This window comes from Heliangelus exortis, chromosome 1 (genome assembly GCF_036169615.1).
Source record: "Heliangelus exortis chromosome 1, bHelExo1.hap1, whole genome shotgun sequence".
NCBI lineage: Eukaryota > Metazoa > Chordata > Aves > Apodiformes > Trochilidae > Heliangelus > Heliangelus exortis.
The window spans coordinates 98,455,029-98,479,664 of NC_092422.1; the positions used below are offsets into that span (position 1 = coordinate 98,455,029).

General features: G+C 39.2%; 1 protein-coding gene across 1 annotated transcript in view; it reads left to right on the forward strand.

Moving 5' to 3' along the window:
* The first annotated feature begins 5,649 nt into the window (after window positions 1–5,649).
* Window positions 5,650–24,636, forward strand: part of SAMSN1 (SAM domain, SH3 domain and nuclear localization signals 1) — a 92,700-nt gene continuing 73,713 nt past the window's right edge. The window contains exons 1-2 of the mRNA XM_071755681.1: window positions 5,650–5,781; window positions 18,657–18,794. Of these exons, the coding sequence (XP_071611782.1) occupies window positions 5,758–5,781; window positions 18,657–18,794 (162 nt within the window). The 5' untranslated portion in view covers window positions 5,650–5,757. The remainder of the gene's footprint in view (window positions 5,782–18,656; window positions 18,795–24,636) is intronic.

Here is a 24,636-nt window from a genome sequence, read left to right on the forward strand (position 1 = left end):
AGTAAGTACAGAAATCAATTCTGTTTAGTGAGGATTCAAATCCCCATGAGGCTTTAAAATGTTTTTTTAAAGTCTAGGGAGGTGGAGGGGTGACATCTCTTCTATAAATGCATAGAATTACTAAGCACAGGGGATTTATTTAACCAGGAAACTTACATTATTAAGATTAGACATCTCGTTTTCAAGGTGCTCCTGGAAGATAATGACTCCTATACCCATAATTCACTGTAGACATCAGTTTTGTCTGATAATACATAAATTGACCTGACGATAGAAGTTAGTAGTTTTTGCTCTAAATTGCAGTATAGTGCAAGATAGCAATAAAGAGTTTATGGGCCAGACTCATTGAGTTTAAGTAAAATTATAAAGCAGAGGACCTGGCCCTTCCATTTAGGAAACACGTATTTCCTTTTTAGAACAGAGATGTAATTTTACCTTTGACTAAAATACAACTGCTGAAAAGAATGTAAATCTTCTGGGACAAGGGAAAGACCAGAATTATTATTTATACTACAAGGAATGTTAGCTTCAAGGCATGGCTGAATATTACAATGAATTGCATGCTAAATACCATGTGCTTTTATGATGCTGTGATTAAATGAGATCAGTTAGCAAGAGAAAGTGCATGAAATTCTAATTGCACCAAATTTGGTGGGAATTTTGCCAGTGACTTTATTGGGCACTGACCTTTCCAGGGTTTCTGAAAACTGTAAAGGCATTTTACTTGCCTGTTTGATTTTGAGTAGTAGAATACTGGCCTTTTGTGTCTTTATTTTCTGGGCTAAAGTAGATGCTATGGCTATGTATGATGAATAATCTTAAAATATTCTTTAACTGAACTAAACTGTCAGAAATCATTGTTGAAAAGGAGTGAAAACTGCTGTGTCAAATTGATCATTACATCTGTAAAACTGTCTTTTCAAAAGAGGAGGGAAATACTGCAACTTGGCAAGGATGAAGGGGTTGTGAAGCTTTTTCCTCACCAATATTTAATTAGCTATTGAATGTAAAAGGAGGAAATGAAGAAGCTGTCTCTAAATTGAAGAAGATTCTAAAGGGAAAAAATCAATAATGTTTAAAGAAGCAGATTTTTAGTTAGTACTTCATGGGTCCTTTCCAAACTGTTAAGTAGATGTAATTTAGAGCCAGTGATTGCAACATTTGATTCAGGAATACCAAATGTTGGTAACTCTGTCTTAGAGACACTGATGAGTTTGTGGTCGGAAGTGGAGCTTTCTACCAACTGGAGTATTATGATAGAAATTGTTAAACTTGTTTTATAGCAGCAGTTTCCTAGGTTCAGATAATGGCTTCTCATAGAGCACTCAGTCATGGGTTGGAGTCAACAAGGAAAGTGTTCTGCACAAATTTCTTTGTCATCTGCTTATTTTAAGTGAATGGAAGGAGTCAAAGTGAGGCAGGGTTTTACCCAGTGTGCCACCTAAATGATTGCCTTCTTGTGTTAAAGAATATGTGGTTTATTCAGTAGACACATGCTGAAACAAAGAGGAAGCCTCTAACTAGCTTAATTTATGACTCTTCTAGTTCCAACATGGATAGCCTATGGAGCATAGCAGCAATGCACTATGTTTACCTTGAGCTCAAGATAAAGTAATAATTCAGCCTTTTATGTGGCGTGAATAGAGAGATGTGATGGCTTAGCATATGATTAGTTATATATTTAACACCCACAGAATATCAGACAGTAGCGTTATTGCTCTTGGTTTTAAATCTGCAAGAAGATGCTCAGAGGTAAAAAACATAATGTTTAGAGAAGTAGATACACATTTTCCTTAAGGATAGATATGCTGATGGAGGATGATAGGAAAGAAGAAAAAAGGGGTAGATATTAGCTCCAGCTTTACTGAAATGTGTTCAGGTAACAACTACTGATACATTATTTTTCTTTGGTCAAGCAAACCAAAGAAATGTGTGAATTTCACAGCTGTGTTGGTGAGTTCACAGTGACAGGTGAAGCTGCACCAGTAGCATGGCTTGAACAGGACTGGGAGCCTGGAGCCAAGAGGGAATTCTGAGTACCCAAATCACTGCTTGACCTTAACTGCCTGCTTGTATGCCAGGCTAGTTTATAGGTTACTGTGAAGGTGCAGCTGAAACCCAGTCTCTTGAAAAACCCACAGATGCCTAGAGATCTCAGCTATGAAGTATTTTCATTGTGCAGGAATAGAAACCTCAATATATGAAAGCCTTGATTTGAGGGCATTTTTTCTTTTTTTAATGTGTTTGAACTACTTGCAAGGATGTGCAGGCCAAGTATTTAGAAATCATGTAGCAATGAAGAAGTAGACTTAAGTGCAAACAACAGAGCAAGATTAGAGCTAGAAAATAATGGTTCCGGTGTTCCTGTTTAGTAAAACTGGTTCATGCATTCTCATTATTTTTGGGTTTGATGCTCTGGTATGCTGCTGCTGCAAATTACTCTATTTATACTAGAGAAAATGTGCACAGATGTCACAAGACTGATGTTATCTTCAAGTTTGTTCTACTTAGTTGCAGTTCTTTTAATGATTTTCAAAGCTGAAAAAATTTACACAGACAGCTGAGATATCTAGTGGGATTAAGAAATCTTGGTGAGTATTTTATTTATATTATTCATCCAGATCAACCAGTCACAAACTGTTGCATCTTAATTATAATAAGTATATCCTCACAACTGGCAATTTATTTATTATCCCAGCACTGGAATCTGACAGGTAATGTCATTTGTAGTCTGAGCCTGTCACATGCTTCACCCTTAAAAATGGCTATATTAGTGAATTAGGAGAGGTCTAAAATATTACCTTTTCATAACTGCAGTCTTAACACTGGAAACACTCAAAACCATCTAATAACAAATATTCAGTCTTTTGTCTTAAGGTCTTGGAGGCTTGCATCTAGAATACCCACAATGATTCTTTGGGATTCCACTTCAAGTCTTCACCTGAAGCTATTTGGGGTAAAGCAGAATAGAAATCAGAGTGAGTTAAGTTTATCTGTTTCTCAAGCAGGATATTTGAACTCAGTATTTTAAACCTGACTTGAGTAACTTCCACTCATTGCTGTCATTCTAATGTCTTCAGTACAGGTGTATATGCAGGGAGCTGACACAGCTAGAAACAAAAGAATGAATGTAGCAGCATATGATATGGGAGAAACTGAATGCTGGAGCTCTGTGTTTTGGAGAGTAGAGGAAATCAAACAAGCCATCTAGGGCATGGCCTCAGGAGGCATTTCCACGGAGTCTAAACTGCTAGGACTCCCAGTTTCAATCTCCAGCTCTGTATTTGCAAAAAGCCTGCCTCTGGTTTTCACATTTTACTTCAATGGAATAGTGCCTAGCTCATGAGATTCTAAGCCTGATGTGATGAATTGCACCTGTCTAAATGGCTCAGCAAGAACAACTGAAACAAGAGTTGGCCCAGTGCCACAGAAAGTTTCCAGATGAACATTTATCTCTCCTTGCAGCAGGTTGTCTTGTACAGCTCTGCATTTTTGCCTTTCTACACGGTTGTTTCCCATGTATGTAAGCATAGATACAGTCTGCTTTTTATATTTTCATTTGATTTTCCTCTCAAATTATTCTCTTTTTTGCATGTCTACAAATATGACCAAACCCAAAACTGAATAGCTCAGTATAAGATCTGGGCTTTTGTAGCTAGCCTTTCCTTGAGGATCTGAGATATAAAATTACAAAACTTCCTCCTAAAGGTTTCAGAGTAAATATGCATAGCAAAAGCCCCTGAAATGGCACAATACAAAATGAAGAGATTAAATCAGTCTGAATGAAAAACACGTTCCCCTAAATTGCTTAGGTGTTGGTTCCTTAATGTATCTTACTGTTTTGCTAGCTTGTCCATCTTTCAGGAGTTTTCCAAATATCTATTACTGTAAATAGGCATTAAAAACAAACAAAAAAAGTAATTCTTCATAACTGGGACAACATATTTTTGATCACTACTTTCACAGTACCTCACACATGAGGTTTCTGATATTATTTCAGTTATTTCCCTGAAGAACTTGAGGCGCAGGGAGGATAAGGATTTGCCTTCTCATAAGAAAACAAGCAAGGGAGCCACGAAGAAAATGCAAGACCATCTATGCCAAGCTAGGTCTCTTAGAGGCCTATTTTGTTCAATCTCACTGGGAAAATTTAACTGATGGTTATTGACAAAATCTGTTAGTGTTCCCCAGATTTGTAGGATGAGTTAATGAGAAGCCTCTTGTTTGGCTTCTTATCTATAATGTTTTTTATGAAGCTCTTCATAGACAGCTCTACTTTTCCAATATATGAAACCAACCTGAAATGATAACTGAAAAGGAGGCCTGGGAAAAGCCTTGAAAAAATATATTTATACACTTCACAGCAAATAGGAAAAGTGCAAACTAAAGATCCTTTCCTTTTAAAATCCTGAGTCTTACCTCTCCTCTACTGTTTGTTGGTGTGCCTTTGTGTCAGCCTTGGTTCAGAATAGAAAATAATTCATATTAAGATTTATTTATCCTGCTAAAATGTAGTAGTTTCAAATTCACTGAGGTGCAGTATCAGGCTGCAAAATTACTGGAATAAACTGCAGTCAGAAGTAGGAGCAATGAAAGAGATTCTTGACACTTACAAATATGAAACTTTGGGCCCAAAGAAAGGAAATCAAGATTATGGTCACACATTGACACTATTTCTCCATCTGTGGTGAATTTCATCTTATCTTTTGCTACGAACACCTGCTTGTTCATGTAACCAAATCTCAAGGCATTCACATAAGAGCCATGGGAATATAATTGTGGATTGGGAGGCAACGTTATTCCAAAAGCAGTCAAATTTCAGGTATCTTGCAATCTGAAACAATTTGAGAATCACAATGCTTTCATCATTATTTCTTCCTCAGACTGTAGTTCTACTCCACTGCAGGTAGGAATTTATATTTATTATTTAAATTTGCTGATTTATACCTGTTAGTGACATAGACTTGTTTTTCTTTACAATTGCTTATCTCTCATCTACTTGCCTGTATAGAATATACCTTTCACCATAATCTACGGGTCAGCTTTGAATACTCTGAAGTTTTTAATTTTCAGATTTGCCATATTTTCTAGTAGCAAAATTGGTTTACTTCTAAGCTGCATCATAGAGTAGTCAACATGTCAGACACTGCTTTGGTAAATATTCTTTAGTGTGCAGGCCCAGAACGTGAAGACATTTATTTATTTAATTTTTTAAAATAATTTGATAGTGGCACACAGGTTTTGCTTTTCCAAGCAAAATGCTTCCATTCCAACTGTAGTATACAATAATTACTGAAATCTGTAAATTAATTCATCTGTGCAGAAAATCAGTGTTTTCCAAGAAAATCTGTGTGTTTTTTGATAATCTAAGCAAGCGGAGATTTGCCTTGGAGTTAGCTGTATGTTCCAGTAGTCTTAGGGAGAAGAAGTTTTCTTTCTATTTGATGATAAACTGAACAGAAAGAAAAGCCTGCAAGAGAGCTTTTCCTGAGTCCACCACAATCATTCAGAGCATTCTTTTGTTTGTTGGTAAACATTCTGTTCTTTAATTCAGAAAACAGTTTGTACTGGCCTGGGGAAGCCTGTCTCATTTGATAATGGGCTCTGAGTCCAGTGGATTATTGCAGGGATTTTATCTTGCAGTAATCTCCAGGGAGAAATGTACAAACAGCTGGGAGAGCAAGGACGAGCTGCATTGTGCGGCAGGAGTTTGTGGAGCTGAATTTTTTGGAAGCTGGAGTGGATCTCAACCCCACCATGAATCTTTTCTGTTTTTCTCTGGTAAGTGTACACACACATGTTTTTGTTTAGCGGGTTGCTGAGTTGCCAAACTGCACTGGTGGGTGTGTTTGAATGGAAAAATTTCTAGGTGTTGTACCACAAACTGTGCGAGGGTTGTGTAACAACAGTGAGTCTCTATAGCAAAGACAAAATTATTTATGTATGAGAAATTACACATTGCAAATTATGGTTCTGTAAAACTAAGGTTAAGCAAAAAAGGAGATAATTAATGTACTGTGTACTGTCTGTGAAAAACATGCAGATTTAAACATGAGGCATTTGACCTCAACATAGTAAAATGTCTCACATGTATGTTGAAATTACTGAATATATCTACACTATAATTTGCTTTAAGATAGACTTTTCTTCTCGGGATCATAGTACCTGTTCTGCTTCTTAAGAAGCTTGGGAGAACTACTAGAACTTTTCAAGCATAAGTTTTCAATTAGCCAAGCATGAATACATAGTTATCAGGGATAATCTAGTCATATGGCAATATTTACTCACAGACAGAGGAGCTTGTTTAAGACCCTATTCTTTTTAAAAAATTTTCACTTTCCCTTTTTTCTTTTCACTCTCTTTCCTTGCTCCAAGAAAATAGAATGAACAGGTAAATCAGGATAGGTAATCCACAGAAACTCTTTCTGTTTTTAAAGATTAACCATCTGTCAAAACCAATGCTCAGTATTAGTAGTAGTAATTAGAAGAGTATATTTGCTGTATTTACGCAGCACAGTAGATCTGTTTGCCTGTTTTTTATCTTCTGTCCAGATGTTTAGAGTATTTTCCCCCCTGTGCAGAATACTGGTGTTCTCCATATCATAAAGATTAAAAGCTGTTGTGGGGTACTTAGAATAAAATGCAGTGGTATTTTAGGATTGTGTAATTGAGTCATTCATAAAAAATAATACCATAGGAATTCAATGACACTTTTGATCATAGTTTAATGTGGATACCTGTGTGTTTGTTCAAGTCAACAATGGCTTCATAGTGCACTCTAGAACAGCTTGAAAATACTCATTTCTGCAGTTACTTTGGACAGAATTGTTTTATCAATGTTTTACTGTCCCACTGTGGAAGCTTCTTGCATCTTATGTAGTTCACTTTTTAAAGAGGTGTTGAGCATTGTATCAACTGATAAACCAATATTTAGGGGAAAATGCAGAGTAGAATGCGTGGGTGAGAGTGGGTCAAGTTGCAGCTTCTCTATTAAACAGGGTGTGCAGCAAGTGGAGTTTCACTAAGAGATCTAATGACTGCAGCAATAATGGAAGGTTCAGGCAAGTGAAAGCTAGTGCCATGATAGTTTCTGTAATGAAATAATTAGTTCTGTTTAAAGATTGCTGCTAAGAAGATAACCTCCTTTCCTTACAGGCTTTCCATGTGAGCCATTCTGTCTGCTGTGTTAGTCTTTTGAGCACCTTGGCAAAACATATCACAAGTTTTCAGGATCTGGAGATAATTCATAGGCCAATAATGTATTTCATGAAACCTAGATCCCTGTGCAGTCCTCTATGCATGCAATACAATGCAGTTTCTTTCTGTAATCAGATTGTCTAGCTTGGGATCCAAGTGTGTACAATAGCCACTTCTACTATGTCAGGCTGTGACTGCAAAAAGGCTGACAACAAAGTGGTTAAAATATCAATATGAGGGTATTGTTCTCTTCAGGAGAAGTGAGTCAGAAATAATGCACAGCAGCAAAATAATTAGTCTTCGAGGACATCTTTGGAAGACACTAGAGTAACCAGTTGCTAAGTAGATGGAAATAGCCACTGATGAGTAGAAACCACTGCTGCTTTACTCCAAGGAAACATCTGGAGTCACTGGTAAACATGAAACCATGGAAGAGAAGTTTAGACTATCAGCAGACAGAACAGAAAGAATGTTCAAGAACATAGTATTCTCTTGGCAGTATTTTTCTCACAAAACCTGAAAAAACTACAGACTGCAACAAGGTGTTCTTGTGTGTGAGTACCTATTCGTATATATTTTAAAATACATAGTTCTATGGCTCAGAAAATAGTTTTCCACCCTATGCACTATAGTGGTTGAAGTAAGATACATCCTGAGGAAATGACAGGGATATTCTGTTTAGAAACAGAGAAGAACCAGACTTCTGACTAACCCAAAGTAGTGTAACTGCTACGGTAGTTAAAGGAACATCAATTTATGCTGTGAGATTTGGCTCTCTGTGGATTTACTTTCATACCTGTCTGTAAAACTGAGACATATTCTTATCAGGAAAGACATAGTGTTATGAGCAAGTCTATCAAATGATGATGTGGAGGCTGAAGATTCTCAAGAGTCATAAGATGGTTGTAAGGGTTTTGAACTGGACCCTGTTGTTCCCAGGGAGGTAGACAGAAATTATTCCAATCTATTGCCTCGTGGGAGCCCTTTGATCTCCAGCATGAGGTGTTTCCACAGCAGTACTTTGTGTCTGAGTTGACTTCAGAACTATTTGGTTTCTCAACTGAGATTAATATTGTATCAAATTCATTGCCTTGATCTCAAGGGATATGCAGACAAATTAGATTTGCCTTCAAAACCTTGTGTCCCTTTTCCATTTACAAAATGATCAAGAAGCTTGAGTGTCCCTTCTTTTGTAGGCATATCATGTAAAAAGTCAACCTTAGACCCTGAATTTGCAGTGTCTTTTCCATCTTAGCATCTCAGACAATTAAATTAGAATAATACTATTTGTATTATGGACAGTATACAATGAAGTGTCCAAATCAAGAACCACTTCTGTAGGAATTGTAATAAGTTATGTTGCTAAACTATCTATTTTAATACCTCGCCTGAAAGAAATGAGACCATGCTACAAATCTGAGAAATAGAAGTTATTACTGAATCACCAAGTCCTGCAGCTAAGGTAGAATTTTTTCTTGTATTTTTTTCTTGAATCAGCTCTCCAATACACAAAGTATACACCTGACAGTTACCACAAATTTACCTGGAGCACTACCATTTAATCTTGTCCTGAGTTATTCTCTTTTCTGATGGTATATTTTTACTGGATTGATAACATTTACTTCTGGAAGCAGCAGAAATTTCTACTTAGGTGGGGCCATCTTTGACCAATGGTTGTATACTTAGCCAAATAACAGTCTTTTCAGAGATTTCTTTACAGAAGCTCCAATTAATAAAGTGTCCAGGCATCCAGGAATGTGTCCAGGCATTAAGCCTCCACAGAACACAGGCACCTGTGTCTGTTCTAGCAAATTCTCCAAAGCAAGGCAGCTGACTGCAGTTTGCCTGTCAAATGTAGTGCTGATGGTGTTTTAACAACTGTGCCAAGGAGTCTCTTGGATGTCTGTTTGTTAAAATAAGACAAGAGTGGGCCAGGAACTGTTCTGGCAAGGAATTCCCATGCAGATGATAGTGTTACAGTAACCTGTTTCATTCTTGTCCATCATTTCCTTTACTCAGAGAGATACAGCCAGATTTATTTCTTTTCAAAGAAAAACTGGATTTCAGTAAAGCTTCCATAAGAAGCACATGAGGGTCATGAAAGCCTTCCTAACACAAGGCAGTACTTATAGACTAGATCCTATCTTCTTTGGTAGTGAACGGTGACATTAGTAATGGAAGAAAGGTAAGAATTTCAGATACTTAAGAGGTGCCAACATCTTATATGTAAGAAACCTGTGTAAGAAGGGTGGGCAGTAGAGAAAAGATAATCATAGAATTGCTCAAAACAGTTGTTCAAGTTGAGCACTGATCTTCAAGGCAAATAAGGTCCCTTGTATCTGCATATCATCTCTTTCACATCATATATTGCTAAAAATCACTTTTGATAGTAAAACATAAAGTAGTGAGTGAAAATCTAATTGTCTTAGTGACTTCCAGTAGCGCTGAACTAGTTAGATACTTTATTTTGATAGCTGATTTAAAGATGTGTTTCTAGCACAATGTAAAATATATTACACTAACGTTATAAACTCAAACAGCCCCAGGTTCTAAAATGTAATGTTTCTATGATGCAAGATGCAGAGAAAATAAGTGTTAACAAAAGTGGTGTAGTAGATAAATTGCTAACTAAATGGAGCCTCCATAGAGTAAATACAAGGATGGTAATGCTCCTGTGGCTATTGGGATGTGATATTACATAGAAATTTATTTGTCTTAAAAATACATGTTTTAACAAAGGATTGCTTGGATGTGAAAAGACGGCCCTCTAAAATGTAGTGTGAGTAGAAGAGGTCTGAGTGGTTGAGATATGTAGTGCCTCCCATGCGATCATCTTCATGTACTCCTTTTCCATTTTAGCTGGATTGCTATCATCCACCAAACACAGGAGTTCACATTTAAACACTGACCTGGAGAATGACCTTACTGCATTACTATTGCACCTCTCTCCACCTTATGATCAATCTAGTCTCTGCATGCCATGGTAATATCATAAGAAGAGCTACAAACAATTTTTTTTCTTCTAAATCTGCACTAGAATCTTTTCTCCCATAAAATTCCTTATGCCAAGACTTCAAGAGGCTTTCTCGTTCTATACAGGAGAAAAGAAATGTACTAAATGCTCGAGAATTAAGTTAATGCTTTCTTCTGGTATCTCTCCTATTGCTTTGCTATGTTTAGTGTGCTCAGGACTACTGAAAGTGTTGATGTGTGAAATGGAACATTTTGGTGACATTGTGTTTTTGGTATAAAAAGTAGACCAAACTTAAATAAACAAAAGAAGCAACAAAATTTCTGTTTTCTGGTTGCCCTACAAGAAAGTTATTCTTTTCAGTATTTCCCCTCTGCAAGACAAATACACTCCTACAAAGTATAAAAACAGCCAGCAAAGAAATGTTCTGTAAGCTGAAGGGGCACTTTGTTGAGTCCTCTTCCTCACTTTTTTGTCCTTCCTTTCTTGCACTCACTTTCTTGATTGTCCTGTCTCACACCCCCTTTCTGTCACTTTCTTGTGCCTGCTCCACCCTGTTCTGTGCCCTTGTGCTCACTCTTTGTATTGCTCAAGCTCTCTCATTCTCATGCTTTTTGTTGGAGTTCTTTCTCTCACACTTTTTGCATGATGTGTCTCACAGTCCTTTTCAGTGTCTCCCTTTCTCTTGCACTCATTTTCCATCACTCTTTTTTTCCCTCCTTTTCTCACACACTGCCTTTCTTATGCTTCAGCTTTCTCGTTTTGTTGCACACACTTCCTCTCTCACATATGCTCATGTCTTTGTGCACACAGATCCTTTCTCCTGCCCAATGTTTCTCACACCTTCATAGTTGCTCTTCCTCACATGCTTTATCACTCTCTCCCTTTCATGCCCACTCATTCTTTCTTGCCATCTATCTCGTTCTCATTGTCTCTCACACAAATTTGTTCTTTCTCCTATGCCTTCCTTTTCTTGCTGATGCTTACAATCTTTCTAATTTCTACTCCTCCTTCTCATGATCTCACTCTCTTTCTCACTCCCCTTACACCTTGTTCATGACTCTATGCATTTTCTCACACTCTTTCTTGTTGGTTTGCACTCTTTCTTGTGGCTTATTTCTCACTCTTCATCACAACCTCACTTAATAGCATGTTTGGTTTTTTTTTTCTCCTGACATGCTTTTATTTCTTGCACACTCTTATTCACATACTCTCTTTCCCTTTCTCCTTTTCTTTCTTTTCCCCTTCTCCCTCTCCTTTCCCTTCTTTCTCCTTCTTTCCCTCCTACTCCCCCTTTCTATTGTCCTTTCTCTCATGCACATGCTCACTCCTTTTTTAAATGCTGGTGCACCTTTTCCATGTCTCATGCCCTTGCCATCATCACAACTTCATGCCTTTCTTGTGACCCTGTGCTCATTCTCACATACCCATGCTTGGATTCTTGCACAAGCTTTTTTCTTGTGCCCTCCCACATCTTTAGTGACAACTCTGTCTTCACCTCACACACTATATCTCTCTCTCCCCTTTTTGATCACTTTCTTTCTCAAAACTTCCCTCTCCCCTACCCCTTGCTCCTTTCTCTATCTAGCTTTTTCTTTTTCTTGCTCTCTCACATGCAATCACTCTTACATGCTTGCTCTTTCTCAGCTGCTCTTTCTCATATCAACTCTGTTTTTACATCCTTATTCTACTCCTGTTGTACTTTCTCATGCCTTCATCCCATTTCTTGCAACCCTGTGTCCTTTCTTGTGAGCTTTATCTCACACTTTCTCATGCCCTTGCATACAATTTCTCATGACACCTGTCTCATGCAGCCTCCTTCCAGCACACTTTCTTTATTCACATGCTCTGTCTCCTCTCCTGAGGGCTTGGTTTTCCGTTCTTCATCTCCCTCCCTCTCACTCCCCCTTTCTCCTTCTCATGCACATCTTCTTGTGCCCACTCCTTTACTTAAATCTTCATGACCTTTCTTGCATCCCATGTGGTTTCTCACAACACTGTCTTTTCTCTTGCAACCTCATGTCCTTTTTCACAACCTCACACCCTAACTACTTTACATCCTTTCTTGCAACCTCACATCAGTCTTTCTCACAACCTCATGCTTGCTTTCTCAGGCACACAGTATTTCTTGCACCATGCCTCTCTTTCTTTCACATCTCTCACATGTTCTCTCACTCTCTCTGTTTCTTACTCCCTCCCTCCTTCCCTTTCTTGCTTGGTCATACTCTCACTTATTTTCTCCTGTGGTCCCTTTCTTCTATATACTCATGCTTCTTGTGCACTCCATTTCTCAAGTGTTCTCCCTTTCTTATGCTCTTGCTTTCTCATGTGCTCACTCTTTCTTCTGCACTTGCATTTTCTCAGATATGCCCCCTTGCCTCTCTTTCTCATGTCCACGCTTTTCCCCATCGTCATGCTCAGTCTATTGCGTTATCTCTCCGTTTATTTCTCTCTTTTTCTGTTTTCTTTTTTTCCTCTCTTCTACTGTCTTCTCTCTCTCCTCCCTGTTAGATGCACTCTTGTGCATGCTCGCTTTTTCTTGTATGTTAATGTTCTCATGCTCTAAATGCCTTTCTCTCAACTCTGCACTATTTCCTACAATCACACAACAGTGGAATCCTTTTCTCCAGACTAAAAAACCCTAGTTCCCTCAGCCACTCCTCCTGCTAATCTATTCACTTTTTGCCCTCTCCCTCACTCTACCCCTCCTTCTCTTGCTCTTCCACTCTGTTTCCTGCATTTTTCTCTCATGTGCACTCTCTTTCCTACACTGTTATTTCTGAGTCTTTTCTCAAGCCATCACATCCTTTCTTATGCCAGTGCTTCCTTTCTAACACATTGATCCCTTTCTTGTAACCTCACACTTTCTTGCACACTTGCTCATGCATGCCTGTACTTTTTTTGCATGCTTCCTTTCTGAACTCCTTTCTCCCACTCTTCTTGCACTCTTACTCTTCCCTGTGTACTTGCTTTCGTGTGCACTAATATTTTATTGCTCTCAACCCTGCCCTTTCTTTATTCCTTTCCTGTTCCCTCATGCTTACTCTTTCTCACATGAGAAGTTTTTTTCTGTGAGCATTCTCTCTCAGGTGCTTTCCCTCTCTTCCACTTTAGTTTACTTTCTCAATTTTTCTCTCATATGCTTTTTTTCTTGCATGCTCACTCTCTCTTGCATGCAGGCCTACTTTCCTATGCCTTCTCCTTTTCTTATGCCCTTGATTTTTTCTTACACTCTCACTTTCTTGTGCCCTCACCTCCCTTCTCACAACACTGTACTTGATCCTATTCACACTCTCATGCTTGCTTTCTCACTCCATCTCTCTGCTCCCACCCCCTGCACCTTCTCTCTTCCCTTCTTTTGCATTCCCTTTCTGCAGTGTTCCCCGTCTTGTGGCCTTGCTTCTTTCGTGTGCTTCCTCTTTCTCACACCCTCATTCTTCCACACACATGCTTGCTGTTTCCTGTGCGACCATGTTCTCACACATTTATACACTTTATCTCACTCTTGTGCTTTCCTTTCTCATGCCTGTGCCTTCCCATGCCCTCACACTCACAGGGCATTCCTCATGTGGGCATTCTCACTTCATCTTTCTCATGTACTCTTTATCTCCCCTTATTTTTTAGCACTTTTACTCCCAGCTTCTGTCTTTGAATCTCACCTTCCTTTTTCCTCTCTCACTCTTGCTTTAGTTAGGTTTTACTCTTTTTTTCTCCTTCTCTCTCACCCTCTCTATCACCTTCCCTTTCTGCCAAGCTTACACTCCTCATGCATGCTCACTTTTTCTTGCACGCTTGCTCTTTCTGGATATTGCTATGCTCTTTCTAGCGCCCACTCCTTTTCTTGTGCCCTCGCTGTCTCTCTCATTCCTGGTCTATTTGTTGCACCTTCACTTACTTTCTGACAACCTTGAACTCTTTCTTGTGACCTTGTGGTCTTTCCTCCAATAGTGTACTCACTCTTTCCTGCACCCTCATGCTTTCTTCCTTGTGCCATCTCTTTCTCTCACCTTTCCACACATTCTATTTCTTATGCACTATTTCCCTCTTTCTTGTGTGGTCTTTCTCACACACTCCTCTGCACACATGGTCACTCTTCCTCATGCTTTTTCTCTCAATCACTTTCTTGTCCATGCTCACACTCTTCCTGTGCATTCCGTTTCTTCAGTCCCCTCCCTTTTTTGTGGGTCCTCCCTCTTTCTCATGCCTTCACACCTTCTCATTCCCTGGAACTTCCTCACATGCACTTGATATTTCTCATGCACTTACTCTCCATCTCACACATACTACTGTGCTTCCTCATGCACTCACACTATTTCCTGTGCCCTCATACTCACTTTTGCTCAGGTAGGCTTTCTCTTTCTCATCTAATATCTCTCTCTCATGTGCTCTTTCTTGCCCAGTCATTCTCACTGTTTCTCCCACTTGTTCTCATGCATTCTCTCTTCCTTTCAATCTTATCTCCATCTTCTTTTCCTGCTCTCTCTTCTGAGTGCTTGCTCTTCCTTGTGCACTCACTTTTTTATATTCTCTCTTGTGTGCATTTTGCTTTCTTATGTGCTCCACTGCTTGTGTTCATCCCCTTTCTTTGACCCCTGTTATTTTTCATACATTATCTACTCCTCAAGCCCTCACTCTTTCACATGTACTTTCTGACGTTCCATATATTTGCTTTTTCATTCTCATCTGCCCTTCCTCACACCCTTGCACTCCATTTTTCTCATGAGCTTTCTCTACTTGTTTGAGCTCTTGCTCACACTCTCCCTCTTTCCCTTCCCTGAGCATTCATTCTCATTTGCTCCCTTCTTATTGCCTCCCATTTTCTCTCTCTAAGGCTCTTTCACACTCTTTTATGCTTCCACTTCTTAATTAATTACTCTCTTCACTGAAGTCCTGTCTTACAGTATCATAGAATGCATTGGGTTGGAAGTGACCTTTAAAGGTCACTTTAAAGGGACCTTTAAATGTACACTGTCCCTGCAGTGTACATCTTTAACTAGATAAGGTTGCTCAGAGCCCTGTCAAGCCTGACCTCCAGGGTATGGGGCCTCCACCACTTCTCTGGGAATCCTGTTACAGTGCCTCACCCCTCTCATAGTAAAGAACTCCTTCCTAATATCCAATATAAATCTACTCTGCTCTAGTTTAAAACCATTGCCCCTTGCCCTATCACTACATGGCCTTGTAAACAGTCCATCTCCAGCTTTTCTATAGGCCCTTTCAGGTACTGCAAGGTCACTATAGGGTCTTCCGAGAGTCTCGTCTCCAGGCTGAGCAATCCCAGCCTTCTCAGCCTGTCTTCATAGGCAAGGTGCTCAAGCCCTCTGATCATTTTTGTGTTCCTCCTCTGGACTCACTCCAACAACTCCATTTCCTTGTAATGTTGGGGTCTCCAGAAGTTCACACTGTACTTACCTGGGGTCTCAAGAGCAGAGTGGAGGGGAAGAATCACCTCTCTTGATCTACTGGCCACTCTTCTTTTGATGCAGCCCAGGATGTGATTAGCCCTCTAGGCTGCAAGTGCACCTTGTTGGCTCATGTCCATCTTTTCATCTATCAGTACCCTCAAGTTCCTTTCCATAGGGCTTCTGTTTGTCACATCATCTTCCAGTCTGTATTGATAACAAGTATTGTCTTTACCCAGGAGCAGAAGCTTGCACCTGGCCTTGTAGAACCTCATGAAGTTCACATGGGCCCACTTGTCCAGCTTAACCAGGTTCCTCTGATTAACATCCCATCCCTCTGGTATGTTGACCACAACGGTCATCTTAGTGTCATCAACAAACATGCTGAGGATGCACTCAATCCCATTGTCTATGTCATTGATGAAGATATTAAGCACCACCAGTCCCAGTACAGACCCCTGAGGGACACCATTTGTCACTCTTCTCCATCTGGATTACAAGCCATTGACACCTGCCCTCTGGATGCAACCATCCAGCCAATTCCTTATCCACCAAAGAGTCCACCCATCAAATCTGCATTTCTCCGACTTACAGGGAAGGATGCTGTGACTGTGTCAAAGGCCTTCTAGAACTTCAGATAGATGACATCTCTATGTCTTGGCTCCGTTGTAAAGTCACTAGGTTGGTCAAGCAGGACTTGCCCTCAGTAAAGCCTTAGTAAAGTCTTGAATCACTTCCCTGTCCTCCATGTGTTTTATCAGAGCTTCTGAGAGGAACTGTTCCATGATCTTCCCAGGCATAGAGGTGAGGCTTACAGGTCGGTAGTTCCCTGTGTCCTCCTTTTTACACTTTTTAAAAACGGGTGTAGTGCTTCCCTTCTTCCAGTCACCAGGGCCTTCACCTGACTGCCATGGCTTTTCAGAGATCATGGAGAGTTGGTTGGCAACTGCATCAGCTGATTCACTCAGGACTCTGGGGAAATCATCAGATCCCATACACCTGCACATATACAGGTTCCTTAGGTGGTCACAAACCTTATTTTCACTTACAGATGGAGGTACTTTGACCCCTTCATCCCTGTCTTGTGGTTCACTAACTTGGGAGGTGTGAGGTGCAATGTCACCAAGGCAAAATATTTATTGAGAACCTCAGCCTTCTCTTTTTCTGTTGTTACCAGTTTGCCATCATTGCTTGTCGGAGTGTGGAAGCACATGCTTCTTTTCTGACTGACAAACCTGTAGAAGCCCTTCTTGTTATTCCTTGTATCCTTTGCCAAGTTCAGATCCAGCCACTCTTTGACCTTCCTGACCTCATCCCACGCAACTGAGCAGGCTCCCTATGAGCAGGCTCCCTATAACAGGCTCCCAACTGAGCCTGTCCCCCTATACTCTTCCCAAGATAGCTGTCTCTGCTTGAACTGCCTGTGCAGCTCCTTCTTGCCTGTTATTTTGGCCAGCAGGTCTCAGCTCATCCATGATGGTCTCTTCCCTTCCTTGCTTACCTTCTCATGCCAAAGGATCAAGAGCTCTTGCACTCTATGGAAAGTGTCCTAAATATATTCCAGCACCATTCTGCTCCCTTGTTCCTGGGGACTGTTTCTCAGGGGATCTTTATTATTACCCCCTTTGTAGGGAGAAGTATAGCGTTACATTGTAGAATCCCAAAAGTATGTAAGAAGGTTTTAAACTCATTAATTCATTAGAACTGTTGAGTTCACAGCTTCAGGTCAGGAGGCTGAATCATCATTGCTACGTGGCAATGCAGTTACAGTAAGAAAAAGTCCTGTTCTTAGGAGTAAACACAGTTGCTGTCAAAGCCCAGTCTGTTAGGAGCACAAGGCATGTATCGTGTTTCATAAGCCATTCACCACTTTCCCAAGACACATTAACTCATCAGTCCCTAGAATAAACTCTGGCAGATAAACTGAGTATTTTCAAGAGGTTCAACTTGTAATATTTCTCCCTCAACATTTATTATGGCTTATCAAATCTCTACTAGACTGAAACAAATGAAGATTCATAGATAAACATTGTGGCTGCAAAATTTAATCATTTCTTTGAACTACTGTTGCACCAGTCAATAATATTGGCCATAAAGTTTTACATGTTAACAGCATAACTTCAAATGTACATCTGTGTTTATCTTCTCTACTAGAGAAACAACTGCTTTTGCATTATAATATATCCTGTTAATTTCAATGGTGTTGCTCTGCTGCAAGTCACACCACTATAAGTTTGATTTATTCCTTAATTAATGCAGTTAAAATCAGTAATCAAAATTCATTGGGAATATATTCACTGAAGATCAAAGTGGCAACATCTAAAATCTAGGTTCATTAGTGAGAGTATCTTTAGTTTTGCCATCTGCTTTCATGTAACTCTTGAATTATGGAATGGTGGTGTGTATATATAATCCTGGCTCTCAGATTTGTAGGATAAATCTGAAAATCTTAGTTTTCATTAAAATATCTATATTCCTGGTGTCTGGAAGAAAAGAACCTTTCCATGTGTATTATAATATAGAAGTCTAAACTTCAACTGCAAATGGAATTTATTTTTAATTCTAGTCATTCTCATAATTTTTTGGGCCTAAATCATGACTCTCAAATTCTGGGAGATGGCAACAATCCTTCTATTTATTTATTTATAAGGAATGGGGTTACATTTTTGCATCAGATTAACTTCTTTCCCATAAAGAAGTACTAAATAAAAAAATATAAATAGTTTAATTAGAAATTTTAATGGTTTAAAATGTTCATAGTTTTTACATGGTCTTTCCTTTTGTGTATAAATATACACCTGACTTTACACCTTCTGGGCAGATATTATTCATTTTTGCTGTACCCTCATCTTTACCCCTGGCAATCTGTGGAATCTAAGCCATGATGCTGTGAACTCCAGCATTTAGCCACTTACTATAATCCACTTATATATGATCTTTTAGAGAAAGAATAAAAGATTTCAGACAAAGAGGAGGAAATTTAATCTCTCTTTTTTACATCACAGAAACTGCTTGGACTTTATAATTACTATTTTTAAAATGTGCTTACAAGTTTCTCTTTGAAAATCTGTTTAAATGTCTTTTAGGAGGGCTCAATGGACAGCTTGTATGAGCCTGTCCCAGAACATCAAGAATCCCAGGATACAACAGCTACTGAAAGCCGAGCTAGCACTCCACTGAGCATGCATGTAAACTGTGGACCACCTGATAGGTCTGTGTCTTTGGTAAGTAAAATTTGGTTACAAAGTATGCAACATATTTTGCAAAAAATATTACTCTGTATGCAGGCACAAGTGTGTTCATCTGACTTAACTGTTGAAACTATTTAGTCTCTTTAGAGCAACTGTTCAAATCTCATCTCTGTAGCCAATGACCTGATTTCCATCCAGTCTTAGGAAGCACACTCAAAAACAGGTCATGAGTTTCTATACAGACAGCAACAAAGTGAGATTAGTGCAGCTTCTCTGTATGAAAAGAATTTCTCTTTGCAAGAAATAGAAAATGAAAATACTGGGTCCAGATACTAGTAGACTTTGTCTTAAGCATTGATTTTTGGGGTTTTTGATTGACTGTTTTATTAACAAAAAAAAAAAAAAAAAGCATTTCTAAAGGGTGAGTTGTATGAACTTTGTAACTGATGGTCTCTGGAACAAACTTTGCATTTTACAAGATCTCATTAGGCAGACGTGTGGAGGAGGTTGTCTTCTGTGTTTTTATCCTCCTAAATAATGTTAACCTATTTAATCCTTTATTATTAGTATCATTGTTCTCTGATTTACAGTGCTCCTTCATTTTTAATTACTGTATCCATGGCAACATATGATGCGGTCTGGTGAAGGAGTAAACAGAAAACAGGATGTTCATTATTCAAAGAGAGGCTGTTCTCCCTGCAGAAATTGTGCCAGGCTGGATTAGGTACCATTTACCTATGAGATTGCTGGGCATATGTAGTTGCAATATCACAAACTGGGTTTGCATACAAGACCTGCTTGGAAAGAGTGATGGAGTGATAGAATAAGAAGAATTGTGTTATGCACTTGTTGAATTCTGACAGGAATGGAATGACCTTTTTTCTTCTTAAACCCTTCTGCTGCAACAATATCACTCTGTGCATGTCTGTCTCTTCTAGATAATCACTTTGGTGCTCTATATAATGGTCCTGGTTCTAAAAGCATAGCAGTGCAGGGTTCTTGAGATGACTCTGCAGAACATCACCACACACTGATGAGCCTGGGCTCTGAGATGTGCCTACATCATAACATTCCTGCAGGAGACTGGAGATGCTCTCCTGTCTGACAGGGTTCTCCCCATTATGAAAGCAGACTGTAAATCTATTATTAGAGCTGGAAGGAACCTGTAGATATCATGTAGTCCAACTCTCCCACTAAAGCAGGATCACCTAGAGCACCTTACACAGGGCTGCATCCAGGCAGGTTTTGAATATTTCCAGAGAAGGGAATTCCACGACTTCCGTGGTCAGCCTGTTCCAGTGCCTTGTCATCCTCATAGTATAGAAGGTTTTTCTTATGTTTAAATGGATCTTCCCATGTTCCAGCTTGTGCCCGTTGCCCCTCATCCTGTCTCTGGGAACTACTGAGAAGAGTCTGGCTCCATATTCTTTGCATCCACCCTTTAGATATTTGCAGACATTGATAAGGTCTCCCCTCAGCCTCCCCTTCTCTAGGCTAACAAGTCCCAGCTCTCTCAGCCTTTCCCCACAAGAGAGATGCTCCAATCCCCCAATCATCTTTGCTGCCCTCTGCTGGACTGTTTTAGTTCTCTGTCTCTCTTGATCTGCAGAGCCCAGAACTGGATGCAATATTCCAGCTGTGGCCTCACCAGGACAGAGTAGAGGAGGAGAATGACCTCCCTCAATCTACTGGCCACACTCTTTAAGATTTTATTGTTCTTTTGCAAACCAGGATTCCATTGGCCTTCTTGTCAATAAGGTCACACTTCTGGTTCATGGATAATTTACTATTTGTTAGGACTCCGAGATCCTTCTCCTCAGCACTGCTTTCCAGCAGGTCCATCCCTAACCTATATTGGTGCTTGGGCTTCTTCATCCCCAAGTGCAGGACCCTACACTTGCTCATTAGGTTCTGCCCAGCTCTCCAGCCTGTCCAGGTCACACCGGATTGTGGCACAGCCCTCTGAAGTGTCAGCCACCTCTCCCAGTTTTGTATCATCAGTGAACTTGCTGGGGATACACCCTGCTGGAGACCTTGCTGTGACCTTGTTACTACAGGAGTGAGCCACCTCTTCACTATTCACACTAAGTGTGTTTAATCATGCTTGTGAAATATGGCTGTAACCTGCCCCTAGCATGCCCTAAGTATTTTGGTTGTGTGAAGCTCTAGCTATTTAACTAGTGCTGTGTTACACAACCTTAATGAAATATGACATTCTAGTAACAAAGGTGGACAATAAAGTTAAGCCCCTGATTTTTTCTCCCTTCATTGTGACTACAAACCAACTTAGTAGTTCATGAATACTACACCAATATTTTCTTGTTCAGTAGAGGTTCATCTGCTAGGATTTTTTGGTTTGTACCCAGAATGTGATATATGATGTCCTAATAAACTACTGGAAATTATAATGTTTTTGTCAAGGTCTGGTAAATGCATGTCCATAGCACTGTGCTCTGCTATCGTTTTCAAGCAGTAAGACTGCATGATTGTTTATGTCAGGATTTTTGTTCCATGCTTTTTTCTTGTTTTGTTCTGGTTTTTGATTTGGCAGCATTACTTCAGCATTATATTATTCTGAAGTTAGGCTTCATTAATTTTCTGGATAAAAAAAATATAATCAACCTATCCAACACAGAACTTTATTTTCATTTACCCAGCCTACAGAGGCAGGTTTGCTACTAGTGTAGGACTAGAAAATCTTGTGTGTTAATCAGCACAAAGTGTAGCAAAACATTTTTCACATTTCTCAGTGCTGGTTTTGTGGAATGGCACTGCATACATAGTCCATGAAGATATACACACACAGCAGTGAATAATGGAATCCAGCAATTTGGTGTCTGCTAACTCTTATCATACATTTCTGTTTTCCTTAAGGGGATGTTTAAGTGATGGAACATTCATTCATCACTGAATTTGAATTTCATCATCAATAAAAGCAATGCTAAATGGGTAAGCAAACTGTTGGCTCACTAGATATTAGCAAGAAGCTTCCTAAGACTGGCTGTGGGTTTAATTTTGTTCTGTTTCAAGACAATATTCAGCTCAGCACTTAACTAAAAATAACAGCTGGCTGCTGTGTCACTCTGCTGGCTGTAGAATCAACACGATTATTTATAAAATACTCTCTAGAAATGGAAAACAGGATTAGTGATGACGTGTCAGACCTATGGAAAAATGTCACTAAGGCCAAAGGACTATATGTAATCTTATCTGCTATTTCTAGCATGTGAGTTATTAGACCTACACCTTGGATGAAGCCGTTAAGCTTATTAACTGAGCCCATTTGTACTTCTCTCCCATTTTTAATTCTGTCACTCGGTTCCAGGCTGCAGGGCGGCCCCCATAGCATGATAAATTCAGAACATTATTGGCTCCCTCAGGCCCCCATTCAGCCATCTATCATTATTCAGTAATGCACATTCTTAAGTGCACTGCTAAGTAGGTATCGGAGTGAATGTATGTTTAAATGGGAGGCTGAACCATGGCCATGCAGATCCATAGAGCTGTTAAATCTCCTCAGGGTGGAGCAGCCTGACATGGCGTATTTCCTCTTCAGAAGACTTTGCTCCTTCCTTTTTTTCTTTAGAACTTTGGAAATCAACAGGGCAGGTGTTCAAGGTCTGGTCCCATTCCACCTCCACAAGGGGGGATAGTGCTAGAGGAAAATTTTCCTTATACTGTAGCCAGGTAGTTATTCTCTTGCAGTTATCTTGTGTGTTGTGATTCATAATCACAGCTGGACTGTGACATTCTTCTGGGGACATGGCAAATAAAGGGTGCAGTGGCCACTGAAATTGTGCAGGATGTAATTCAGTGAACATACTCTTTGGTCATCTTTTTGAACCATGATTATTTTTTTGATCCTGGGCAGCAAATATCTGTCCAAATGACACATCCTGGATGAAGAATGATCTCCCTTTCATGTACACTGTTTTCCTCCAAATAACTTAGAAGGCCTGTTTAGTATCTGCATATGGTACTGTCATGTGTCTCCTATACACACTTGGCTTTTGTTTTTAATCCTCTCAGGAAATTGGCCTATTAACTTTTTGGTTATTTTGCCCGTTGCTTGGCTTCAATAATACTCACAGACAGAAAGAACAAAGATCGATTTTGAGATTGTTTTTTCAACCTTATTCATAACACAGCTGACTTGAATCTTCCTCAGGAGCAGTTGGTAGCCAACAGTAATTAAATGGGTGCTCTTTGCCTTAGCTGAATTTCTAGCACTTATATCTTGGTGTTACAGTCTGCTACCACACAATCTGTCTTAAGCTTCTCAAGAAAAGTCTTCAGTGTTAAAACTATTTTCATATATTTCCTGTCAGATTGCAATCACCAAATGTCATGATTCCCACATATTTTTCAACTGCTGACCTTGATATGATCGACTACCCTGTATATCAAAAAAGTGGCACATAATTTATCAGTCTTTCTAAGTTATTGACAGGAAAATCACAATCGGTCATGATACCTGCTCTAATCTGCAGTGTTACAACTGGCATTTGAATCCAGTGAGGGAAAGAAGAGGGCTAGCTATCTGAAATTATAATTTTCCTGTTTGCAAGTCTTACAGACTCTTGTCTTCACAGACATGGGCACTCTAAGTTCTTCAGGCAGCTTGTAAATAGCAGAGGGACTAATTCAGATCTTTAATTCAGAGTTATTAGATAAAAGCAGGGAAGAAGGACTTTATTAATAATGTCATAATGCTGAGTTTCCACTTGTGCATTTTGTTTTTAGGAAACGTTCTTCATACTTGGGATAGGGAAGGAAAGAGTTGTTCCCATAAGCAAAGTAATTATGAACTCTGGAGAATGTAGAGTAGAGAGTACAGATGAAAATTTATATTCTAAGATAAAATACTTTAAAAACTGCTTGATGTCTAGCTTCAGATTAAAGTTGTATATTGTTTTAAATGCAGTCAAATACTGAAAAGGTAATTAAAAAAAAAAAAAAAAGTGGAAAGGAGAGCCATTTATTCTTGTACCCCAATTTACCCTGTGTATTCAAACAAAGTAGAAAGAATTGTATCAAATAAAAGGTGCCGTTCTAAAATGGTCACTTTAACCCACTGTCACATTTCACTGTGGCACTGCATCCCATTATATCCAGTGAACTCACATCAGTATGGCATAATGCCCATACATGCACCCTTTCCTTGGTTTTAAGAACTGATATTGAAGCATTGGTTACAAATTGTGGAGTGAAGGATTACATCTACATTTCTACATTTCATGTTTCATACCAGTTGTTTGGCATGTGAAGATGTGAGTTAATAGTTTTTCCAGGTACATGACCACACTGAGGCTTAGAGAGGGCCTTGCCTCCAATTTATTTTCCTAAATCACACATGGTCTCTGGCCTCCATGCATAATGCTTCCTTTAAAAAACCTCTTTGAAATAAAATATTTGATTTTTAAAAAATAAGATAGTGACACTATCATTTTGAAAGAGCCTAAAAATAACTTTCCCAACATTTTTCAACTTCGCTTTGTGCCTGTGCACCTCACTAGTAATTTCGTTAAAACTATCAAAAAAAATTTGTCCCAAGACTAAAATGCTGAATTTCTTTTCAGAAAGAAATTTATCTTACGTTACTCGTAGTATTCCAAAGTAGGTGATAGATTCTGTATACTTTTTTGATCTACGTACTGTATATTTTAACAAATATACGCACACAAAAAAAATAATTCTATGGAAACAGCATATTCATAGTATTCACAAATGTCCAGGTGCTAGCAGGACCTCCTACACTCAGCTAAATTAACCTCCATGGAGTAAACCATTTTCCTAATGCACCCTCCCTAAAGAAGTTTTAAAAAAATCCAAGATGGGTTTCATCAAGAGCAAAGGGAAAAAATATCTAAAACAC